Source organism: Bombina bombina, chromosome 3 (genome assembly GCF_027579735.1).
Source record: "Bombina bombina isolate aBomBom1 chromosome 3, aBomBom1.pri, whole genome shotgun sequence".
Taxonomy (NCBI): Eukaryota; Metazoa; Chordata; class Amphibia; order Anura; family Bombinatoridae; genus Bombina; species Bombina bombina.
In genome coordinates, this window is record NC_069501.1 from 669,382,644 (window position 1) to 669,394,947 (window position 12,304).

General features: G+C 38.9%; 1 protein-coding gene across 1 annotated transcript in view; it reads left to right on the plus strand.

Annotated features, from left to right (window-relative positions):
- Positions 1–855: 855 nt before the first annotated feature.
- TMEM120A (transmembrane protein 120A) overlaps positions 856–12,304 on the plus strand; it is a 101,672-nt gene continuing 90,223 nt past the window's right edge. The window contains exon 1 of the mRNA XM_053707419.1: positions 856–1,014. Coding sequence (XP_053563394.1) covers positions 943–1,014 — 72 coding nt within the window. The 5' untranslated portion in view covers positions 856–942. The remainder of the gene's footprint in view (positions 1,015–12,304) is intronic.

The following is a 12,304-nucleotide window of genomic DNA, read 5'->3' on the forward strand; positions in this document are numbered from 1 at the left end:
TTACTATTGAAATATCACAAGTCTATTTTTGACTACAGTGTCCCTTTAAATAAAAGCATTTTTGATATCTTCCTGTTAGTGCCATTGTAACAGACGGTTTCTCTGCTGACTCATGAGGAGAGTTCTAAAAACCTGCAAATATCTTAAGATTCTTTATGGGACACAAAACCTTTTTTCCTTTTACAATTCAGATAGAGAATACATATTTAAAACAACTTTCCAGTTTCTTCTATAAGCTAACTTTTTTCATTCTCTTGGTATCCTTTATTGAAGCAGCATTGCACTTGTGGGAGCTAGCTGAGCACATTGGTGAGCCAATGAAAAGAGGTATGTATTTGATGCTAGTTCCCAACTCCTAAGCCTACATATGTATGCTTTTCTACAAAGGATATCAAGAGAACTAAGCAAATTAGATAATAGACTACACTGGAAATGTGTTTAAAATCGTATGCTCGATCTGAATCAAGAAAGAAAAACGTGTTTGCTTCCCTTCAATATTAATTTCTCACCCACGTTACAGGGGCGACATATCAATATCATTACAACCTCCTGATGCAGAGAAGCTATATTTTGATCTAAGAAGGAGCAGAGATCTTTTCATTGGTCAAAGTTACAAGCAGAGCCCTGTTTTTATCAGAAGCATTAAAAAGCCTTTGGCATTAAGCAGCCCACTCATATCTGTTTTGCACACACACAGAAACTCGGTAAGTGTAAGTAAGTGAACGAACTCGTACAAGCAACGTATTGTCGCCAGAACTTTACGCTACTTGCGACGCTTGACAGCACCAGCCCCCTTGTATTCACAGCGTATTGGCTGCAGCAGAGAGAGGCGTAGCCACCAGATGCTTATTGGCAGGTACTACAGTGCGGAAGTGCCCCAGTTCGCTGCTGGCGCTGAGGACATTAAATTAGTAGCTCGAGGTTTTCTTCTCCAATGCCGCCATGAGCATCCCAGGGCTGAGCGAGTGTGTGCGGGAATGGGAGGATCTGCAGAGCCACTACCAGGAGATGCAAGTGAGTGCTCTGGACTCTTCAGTAGAAACACGACATAATCCCCGCCCCTATCCCGTTTTGATTGGCGGGTCTGAGTGTTAGCTTTGGAATCCATCGGTATATGCGGTTGCCATGGAAACTGAATGACAGTAAAAAAAAAACTATATTTGTTCAAATGGTCACCGCCTAGAATAAAACAACGCAAAGACAACCAGGATAATAGTTATAATTCTCCAAGACCATTAGGATACCAACCATGCATTTTAGCTAGTCAGTGGGTTAAATGGATAATCTAGTCAGAAATAAACATTTATGATTCAGATAGAGCAGACAATTTTAAGCACATTTCTAATTTACTCCTATTATCATTTTTTTCTTTGTTCTCTTGGTATCTTTATTTAAAAAAGCTGGAAAGTAATTTTAGGAGCCAGCCCATTTTTGGCTCTGCACCAGGGTAGCGCTTGCTGATTGGAAAGCTACATTTAGCAACCAATCAGCAAGTGCTACCCAGGTGCTGAACGAAAAATTGGCCAGCTTCTAAGCTTAGATTCCTGCTTTTTTAAAGGAAGATACCAAGAGAATGAAGAAAAATGTATAATAGGAGTAAATTAGAAATTTGCTTAAAATTGCATGCTCTATCTGAATCACAAACATTTATTTTTAACTATACTATCCCTTTAAGTTTTCTATTGTGCTACATGACCATATGTTCTTGCACTTGCAGTCTTGCACATACGTTTACAGCTTCCATAGAGTTTGTTAGATGCAGTTGCTTACAACAGACAGAAGAGGATAGTAGTGAAATGTGATTTGTGTCCGGGTTTGTTTAGCAGTAGATCTGTTATAAAATACACCATTAAATCGCTATTGGAAAATATATACAGTATACAGTTTGGCTACGCATACAATTTTACAATCTATATTATAGGGGCATTTACAAAACTATAGTTGCAACTCTGTATCCATCTATAATAACCATGTACTATATTTTTACTGTAGGACATAGTAACTTTTCAATCTGTCAAATCCTATAAAACATTTTTTTTTACTCTTAAAAAAGCAGTTCCCAGTAAAATAGAATGAGTAACTTGTTATCACGCGATCAGTTATCTTGGAATTGAAGGAGTAGGTAATTACATGGGAACAAAATGCCCATACGTTAGACCTTTGAGTTTGAATACATTTGAGCACAATTGAACATGAAAATTAAAGGGTCTTAGATGTCAAAATTAAACCTTTGTGATTCAAATTGAATGTATATTTGTAAACGGGATAAAGTACAAAAATAAAATATAAGAATGTGTTTAACCCCTGCAAATTGGTAAACACATAGTTAAAGTCAGCTCTAGAGCAGCAATGCACTATGATTGCTTGTTTAAAGGGACATTAAACAAAATAGCAATGCACTTCTGGGAGCTAGCTGAACACATCAAGTAAACCAATGAGAAGAGGCAAATATGTGCAGCCATCAATCAACAGCTAGCTCCCAGTAGTGCCAGGCCAGCTTAACCATGGGACCAAGTGGGTTCAATAGACCCAGGCGGCATTTGACAGGGGGCTGCACTTAACTGACCGAGCCTGTCACTGTCATATTCAGACCGCTCCTATTCTGTGCATCCTCTTGTGAAGGAAGCACTCCCAGCATGTCACAGCAGACGGCAGCCAGGGACAGAGCTGGCATGTTGAAAGAAAATAACATATTTTTTAAAATATTTCTTATACTGTGTGCAGACTAATTGCTAATCCATGTGGGCCATATAGATAACATTGTGCTCTCTCCCGTGGAGTTGTGCATGACACTGCACTAATTGGCTAAAATGCAAGTCAATAGATAATAAATAGCCATGTGATAAGGGGGTTGTCAAAACAGCCTTAGACACAAGGTAATCGCAGAGGTTAAAAGTGTATTAATATAACAATGATGGCTGTGAAAAAATGGGGAATGGGTAATAAAGGGATTATCTTTCTTTTTAACAGTAACATGTTTGGAGTAGACTGTCCCTTTTAAATGTACTTTTACTTAAAGGATTACTTTCTGTTATAATTTTTAAGCTAAACAACTAACATATTAAAGTTAATAAACATTAATTAAAACCTACTGACCTATATTTTCTCCAAACCGAAGTTTCATAACGTTCTAAAAGTTATATCTTTTATTCGCCGATGATGTCACGTTATCCTGCCCACTATTTTCAGCACTGCGTGTTCAAAATACTTAAACCAATAACTTTGTGTTTAAAGCGCCATTTTGAAACCTAGGTATTGTAAGCGGATTGGTACAAAGCAAAGGATACCCACAGAGTGGGTTTGGAAAACAATTACATTTGCAGACAAGATTTCTGACATACGGTAGAGATATTTTAATGAAATGCTATTGATAAAAAGCGTATTTGGGGTAGTTAGTTAGTAACAGGCATAGAAAATATTTACTTACAGTGGCCCTTTAAGAGCTCCCCTGTGTTTCCCCCACCCTTTCTCCAAGTGATTCCTCTCAGTGACAGTATAGGGATTCTTCAATACATCAGCAAACACATGAGTAATGGAAGGTGTCTATCCTGCTCTCAAAACACACTGATTACAAATCACTGGCATTGCTTAAGGGGTTCCCACCTTCATAATGGCTGCCCCACCACACCATGAGCATTCCTCCATGGCTCTGCTCGCTGAATGTTAGTGAGTCCTCTGTCACTGTAACTTTAAGGGACAGTCTATAGGGCATGCACTTTTAACCCCTTCACTACTGGGACTTTCAGAGAAAAACTTGCCCAAAATGCCGAAGAATTTTTAGCATTTTTGCTATCACTCCATTTAAACAGAAATAGAGCCTTGTTTTTTTTTATTTACCTGTCAAAACTATATATCTTTTTTTAAGTAGACAAACCAAGGTACACATAAGTATCTGATTTAAATTTCTGAATACCGCATTGGAATATCACTCAGGCCCATTATTTAATTACATAATATTGTTGTGTATTATAACATCAAGGTAATTTAGCAATCTTGACTGAATTTAACTTAAGTCATCACATAATTCGAAGTGTATTATAGCATTGAGGTAATTTAGCAACTTTGACTGAATTTAACTTAAGCCATTAAATAATAAATGGGGCCGGTCTGATACATATTATACCAAGGGACTTTTGATACCAGGACTTACTAGAGTTCTATTAGAGGGAATGACTTGTCACAGTTCACTTATATGTTAAGATTCATTTGAAGCTATTCAACAGTTTATAACACTGTACACTAGTTGCATTCTCAAGATTCAAGCACATGCTAAATGTTTTAGATGTTGTAAACCACATTGCCATACTGGAACAATAACAATATACAAAAGTGTAACGTGATTCCAGTTGTTTGCAACACAAAGTATCATAATCATCACTCAGGTGATTTATTACACAGTACATGACCCTTTAGTACGCCTATAACAGGTACATACATGCCTGAATCAATATCCAAAGGTTAACAAGTGTATTATATTAGCTATACTAGGAGATTTCTCCTTATGAACTGGATCTTTACTTTTGATTATTCAACCACAAGGATTATATAACTGCAGACTTAACTCCCCACTCCCCCTCTTATACACGCAGATGCAGACAGGAACTTATGCCCTGAAGGTACTATTAAAATTAGAGACTCACAACATATTGTTGCAACAATTTTATTCTTTTTTCACCCATTTTAATATACTTAATAAAGGTTATTCTTTTTAATACTTTCATATATTCAGGTTGACACACCTACAAATTTGAGGGGCATGAGTGCTTGAAAGTGTATCCTGTCCAGCACCTTTGCTGGAAATGTAAATAAAACCCAAGGTATTGATCTAGGCCCATTTTGGTAGATTTCATGCCACCATTTCACTTCCAAATGCAATCAAATAAAAAAAAAATGTAAATGTTTTCACAAACTTTGATTTTTTTTTCACTGAAATTATTTACATATCGCTTGTGCAATCATATCACAAATGTTCGTAAAAGTTTATCTGGGGTCCGCTTTGTTCAAAAATAGCAGACATATATGGCTTTGACATTGATTTTCTGTAAGTAGAAGTCCGCTAATTGCAGCTGCGCACCACATTTCTATTATTCCCGGCAGTGAAGAGGTTAATTAGGTAGTTTAAAAGGTTAATTTTAGCTTTAGTGTAGAGATTAACCTCCCATCTGACACTTCCCAACCCTGTGATCCCTCCCAAACAGCTCTATGCCCTCCCTCACCCCCCATTGGTCACCCCCATCTTAGGGACTGGCAAACAGTCTGCCAGTATGAAGATGTAAGGCTTTTTTTTTTACATGAAAACGCACATGACAACGCACATGGCAAGCCCCTTCCAGATGCCAGCAAAGCTGGACAGAATTTCTTAAAGGGACATTCCAGTCAAAATTAAAATGCACATGGATGAATAACATATTTGGATAGAAACATATTTGTAACATACATATAATAGCAAAATGCTTCTAGTAAAAGTTATCACTGTTTTAGTGTTAACATTTTTCTCTGCCCGTGCATGTGAGGCATAGCTAGATATTGTCAGTGCATCACCTCTTAGCTAAAAATTTTTTTAGCCATGAGCTGCTGTAGGAGCGGCGATCGATTGAATCAAATAAAGGAGCTTTCTACATTAAGTATCTTATACTTCATGAATGAAAGTGCCCTTTATTTGTTTCAATAGTAAATCCTAGCGTTTGTAAAACACTAGGATTTACTTTTACTTTAACAAGTGATGTGTTTAAAATTCTAGTGCACGGTGCATACTTAAATACACTTTTGAAACAGCTATAGCTTCGAAAAGAAGCATTTTTGCTCATACATGTATGTTACAAAACTGTTTCTATTCAAAACTGAAATGCATATATGAGGATTTCAATTTTGGCTGGAATGTCCCTTTAAGTTTCTTTTGGTAGATGCTTGAAGTGTGACAGCGCTGCTAGTCAGAAAGCCATTGGCTTTTTAACATGTAAGGAATATTAGATCTATGGTTAATACAAAAATTGTTCTGCATTGCATTGACTCACATTTCACGAGATGTTAGAATTTTAATTTGTAAATTATATGAGTTGATCAGATTATTAGATATATTTAACTGACAGTTTTGTAGGATGGAGCATGGTCAGCTCTATAATTGAACTAGGTGGAACCACAGGACCCAAGCCGTATTTAACAGGGGCAGCATATAGAGAGATCATATTCTGGCTAGTAGTATATGGATATATTTTTTTAAAGATGAATTACTCTCATATAGCATTTATTAGCTGAGTATCAGTATGCTCTTATGTGGAGTCTATTTTTTTTTTATGTATATTTCCACTCCTCCTGTATCATGTGACGGCCATCAGCCAATAACAAATGCATATACGTATATTCTGCGAATTCTTGGACATGCCCAGTAGGAGCTGGTGACTCAAAAAGTGGAAATATAAAAGCACTATGCACATTTTGTTAATGGAAGTAAATTGAAATATTGTTTAAAATTGTATGTTCTATCTGAATCATGAAAGTTTAATTTTGACTTAAAGGGACAGTAAACCTTAAAAATAATGTTATATAATTCTGCACATAGTGCAGAATTATATAACATTATTTAGGTGCTATAGCCATAAACGCCTTTTTTACCTTTTAATTTGCTAAAAATATGGCGCTTTTACAGACCCGCTCTCTGCTCTCTGCTGAGCGGGTCTGTTATTTTTAGTCAGCGCATCGGGCCAGCTGTATAGTGTGACAGGAGTGAGCTGTCCCTTTAAGTGTCCCTTTTAAACTGCTGAATTTTAAACTTTGAGACAACTGACAATGGCTGGATTTAAACTGTATGAATGGAAAGTTTGAGATGTCATTTTATTCTTGGACCCTGGGATGGAGGAATATGACTATAGCCTATTGCAGGGCTCGACAAAACCCACGAGCTAGGGAGCCACTGGCTCCTAGAATTTTACCCCTGGATCCTATCTTTTTGGGCTATACTATATATATCTATATACAAATACCACTGTCTGGCTCCTAAATGTATGTGTGGCTCTAAATAATATTACTGGCTCCTAAATTTTAAGCAAATTTATCGTCCCCTGATTTATTGAGAATGTATATAAATGCAAAGCTTGTACTTGAAGTGAAATGTCTGACTCCTAAATTTCAATACTTACCTGGCATCTTAAGCTCTCTAGATAAACGCTCTAACAGATACCAGATGAGAGCATTTAATGGGATATGAAAGGCAAATATTTATATGCAGTCTAGTTCAATATATATTGAAAAAATGCTCAAAATACCTTGCATTTTTGTTTATTAGCAATTTCACCGCAATCTTCTGAGTAAAATTCGCAGCTTTCCAAACCTACCGTGTGGCTAATTTGCATTACCAATCACAGTGGACAACCTGGGTTCTGTCTTGCATGTGCTCTTAAAGATGATTGTTTTCGTGCATGCGCAATGTGTTTGAGCCCTAAGCATTGCAGCACAGTGTTTGGTCAGATTAGCAAACTTGTCAGATCAGCTAACGGAAGTGATGTTCCATCAGCTCTCTGACCACAAATACTCACCGCGCATGCGCTTCACTGCGTCATCGCATTCCAATCTTAGCACGTCAGAAATTACAATCTACCCGTCAGAGTGTTGGACACTTTTAAAGCGCACGCGCACACTAATAACATTAGACCCATCAGATTCTTGGACACTTTTTAAAGAGCATGTGCACGCGGGAGAGTGCACTAATAACATATCCATCAGATTGTTGGACACTTTTTAAAGCACATGCGTTATGTATAGTGCTGTGGATAACAAACTGCTATATATAACATTATTCTTTACATAACACAATGTGATTTTATATATAATATGTGGTATACTATGCACTGCACAATGATTTATACAAATTATTATACAGAACATTGCATTGTATAGAAGACTGCTATTCAAATGAGATGCCCTTAACGCTTACTGTACACACTGTAACACAGTGTCTTCTATACAATGCAACGTTTGTATAATTTGTATAAATCATAGTGCTGTGCATAACGTATTATAAATAAAATCACATTGTGTTATGTAGAGACCAATGTTATATGTAGCACAGTTTGTTATCCACAGCACTATACAAAACGCATGCACTTTAAAAAGTGTCCTGGCGGGTAGATTGTAATTTCTGATGTGCTGGGATTGGTATGCGATGATGTGGTGGAGCGCATGCGCAGTGAGTATTTGTGGTCAGACAGCTGATGGAACGTCACTTCTCATAGATGATCTGACATGTTTGCTAATCTGACAGAACAACGGATCTGGTACCTCATAAGAAAATAACAGCCGAGGTTTTGGAATTGGATCCTTCACAGTAGCCGCATTCGGGCAGCGATCAGGAGCTAGTGGAGGCACTTCTACTCTAGAGATGACGTGGCGCTAGGTCACTTAACAAGCAAGGGAGCTTAGAAAAAATGTTCGCATGCGCAAAGGGATCTGCTGCACAATAATGGACTTTGCGCATTCAAGCGTTTATTATAAACTCCCTTGTAGTATATATATATATATATATATATATATATATATATATATATATATATATATATATATATATATATATATACAAAGTCATAGGTAGGATAGCACAATCTTACTAAGGTAATGCCACGGTGCTCTGCTAATATCATAACAATACTCTCCAAAAAGCAGGCAGCTCACTGGTCTTTGCAATAAAACTTAGAATTTATTGTTTCAGTTTAAAAAACAAACGTTTCGGCACTGCATTGTGCCTTTGTCAATGTTATACAAAAAAAAAGTACAAGGACAGAGTGCACCCAAGTACCCCGGATCAGTTAACAAACATTTAAAACAAACCCCCTTAAATAGAGAAAAACAACTTAACCCCACTTAGCCTTTGCCGCCATTCCATTCGCATGATCGTCCAATTAGCTAGTCCCTACGTCACGCTGACACGCTAGCCGTTCCTAGCGTGATGACGCATAGCACGGCGTTGTTATGACAACGTCCAAAGCGTTACATCGGTGGCTGGGCCAGATATTAGGAGATCACTAGGAAGCAGTCTGCGCATGTTCAGAATCATAACGTATTCATGAAGCGCAGCGGTTGCTCTGGGCAACCAGTGTAAACCTGCCAACTTAGTAGGCAAGAACTGCTCTAGGTGTCTCATACTATGTGGCTACGGCGGGGACAAAAGGAATGTGTGATCTTGTCAGACTTACAAACCGCACAACACCCATGATATTTGATATATCAAATAAAATAAATGTAGGGTCATATTACTTAGGTCTGTTATGATGCTGAAATGCAAGTCTGAAAGATATATCTAAGCAGCACATATGATGTTATTCTACATCAAAAGACTATATGAAAAAATATATGTAAAAAAATATATGCAGAGGAAACAACATGATAGTGTATGTATTAGATAGACACTGTCACTGATGTTCATTGAACATAATGAGGTATGTATCACTAAGCCGATACCACCAATTAATCTATATGTACATCAAACCCATGGAGTATGGTAGTAACCATAACAGTGAAACTTCCACAGACCCAAGCTATGTGGACATAGGCATCGGTGTTAATAAAAAGGGCTGAAATCCAAAGTAGTATTGAGTCCCTTTGGGGTCATAGTTCCCAATTTATGAATCCACCTGCTCTCGCATTGGAGTAATTTTTTACCCCTGTCACCACCCCTTGGATTTGGTGGGACATGATCAATCAGCATTGATCTAATGCTTGACACCGGGTGTTTAAAGTTTGCACAGTGGCGTGCCACCGGTTGGTCCGAGTCACCATCTTTCAGGGCTTCCCGTATAGCGTGGCGATGATTTGCCATCCTGTCGCGGAAGGAAGTTATTGTTTTTCCAATGCAAATGAGTGAACATGGGCAAGACAACATGTAGATCACATAGGTACTAGTACAGCTGAGACGATGGTTTATTTTAAACCTTTGGTTTCTGTGGGGGTGTTGGAAAGTATCCCCTTTGCACATGCTGTTACATGTTGTACAGCTCCCACAGGGGAAGCAACCTTTTTTAGATGACTTGAGCCATGTTTCCTTTTTGTAATGGTTTACAGGATCTGCTTTAACCAAGATGTCCCTCAGGTTCCTTGCTCTGCGATAGACCACCCTTGGAGCGGTCATCTTCTGAAAAGGTAACATGGGATCTGTCCCCACCACTGGCCAATGGCGACGTGCTGCATTGGATAAACGTTCACAACCAGGTGTGTACGTGGTGATCAAGTTCAGTTGTTCAGACTGATCCTTTTTAGGAACTCTGATATCTTGTAAAGTGTCCGTGCATAACAACTTCTCCTGTATGTCACAGATGTCTGTCATGGGATAACCCCTTTTATTCAATTTCAAGCCCATTTCTTTTACTTGGGTAACTTGTGAATGTCTTTCACTGTTATTTCTCAGTGCTCTAGTGAGCTGGGAGGTGAGAATACCCTTTTTCTGGTGTCCAGGGTGAAAACTGCTGGCGTACAACAAAGAGTAAAACAACTTTAGTGAACCCCCCAGGCAGACCTATTGTGTCTGCCCGGGGTTCGGTATTAACCAACATTGCCATCTTTGTTGACTCTTTCCTACAGGATATTGTCAAAAACACAAAGGCTTATTTACAAGATTCACCTTGCCTGTTGAGGAGACTCACTGATTTTGTTGATCTTAGACAGGATGACATCTTAGTCACCATGGACGTAGATGGCCTCTACACGGTGATCCCCCATGTCGGGGGGGTGGAGGCGGTCAGGTCCATGGTGACTAACAACACCCACTACAGTGGTCCCCCTATTGAGTTCCTGTGTGAATTATTGACTATTTGCCTGGAGAAGAATTATTTTAAATTTGAGGACTGCTACTACCTTCAGGTAGCTGGCACAGCCATGGGGTCTAATGTGGCACCCACTTACGCAAATATTTATATGTCATGGTATGAACAGGAGCTCATGAAGCCTTTTGAACACCCATTGGTGACTTTTTATACCCGCTACATCGATGATGTTCTCCTGATATGGAGAGGCGATGAAGTGTCTTTGCGTGAGTGGGTGTCACACTTGAACCTCATGGCTAGCCCTATTCGCTTTAAGCTGGAATTCAGTACAGACAATGTTAATTTTCTGGATCTCAACCTGTTCAAGGTGAATGATGCTGATGGTTGGCGATTTGGTACCAAATTGTACTCTAAGCCCACGGATCGCAACTCTTTGTTGCACGCCAGCAGTTTTCACCCTGGACACCAGAAAAAGGGTATTCTCACCTCCCAGCTCACTAGAGCACTGAGAAATAACAGTGAAAGACATTCACAAGTTACCCAAGTAAAAGAAATGGGCTTGAAATTGAATAAAAGGGGTTATCCCATGACAGACATCTGTGACATACAGGAGAAGTTGTTATGCACGGACACTTTACAAGATATCAGAGTTCCTAAAAAGGATCAGTCTGAACAACTGAACTTGATCACCACGTACACACCTGGTTGTGAACGTTTATCCAATGCAGCACGTCGCCATTGGCCAGTGGTGGGGACAGATCCCATGTTACCTTTTCAGAAGATGACCGCTCCAAGGGTGGTCTATCGCAGAGCAAGGAACCTGAGGGACATCTTGGTTAAAGCAGATCCTGTAAACCATTACAAAAAGGAAACATGGCTCAAGTCATCTAAAAAAGGTTGCTTCCCCTGTGGGAGCTGTACAACATGTAACAGCATGTGCAAAGGGGATACTTTCCAACACCCCCACAGAAACCAAAGGTTTAAAATAAACCATCGTCTCAGCTGTACTAGTACCTATGTGATCTACATGTTGTCTTGCCCATGTTCACTCATTTACATTGGAAAAACAATAACTTCCTTCCGCGACAGGATGGCAAATCATCGCCACGCCATACGGGAAGCCCTGAAAGATGGTGACTCGGACCAACCGGTGGCACGCCACTGTGCAAACTTTAAACACCCGGTGTCAAGCATTAGATCAATGCTGATTGATCATGTCCCATCAAATCCAAGGGGTGGTGACAGGGGTAAAAAATTACTCCAATGCGAGAGCAGGTGGATTCATAAATTGGGAACTATGACCCCAAAGGGACTCAATACTACTTTGGATTTCAGCCCTTTTTATTAACACCGATGCCTATGTCCACATAGCTTGGGTCTGTGGAAGTTTCACTGTTATGGTTACTACCATACTCCATGGGTTTGATGTACATATAGATTAATTGGTGGTATCGGCTTAGTGATACATACCTCATTATGTTCAATGAACATCAGTGACAGTGTCTATCTAATACATACACTACCATGTTGTTTCCTCTGCATATATTTTTTTACAT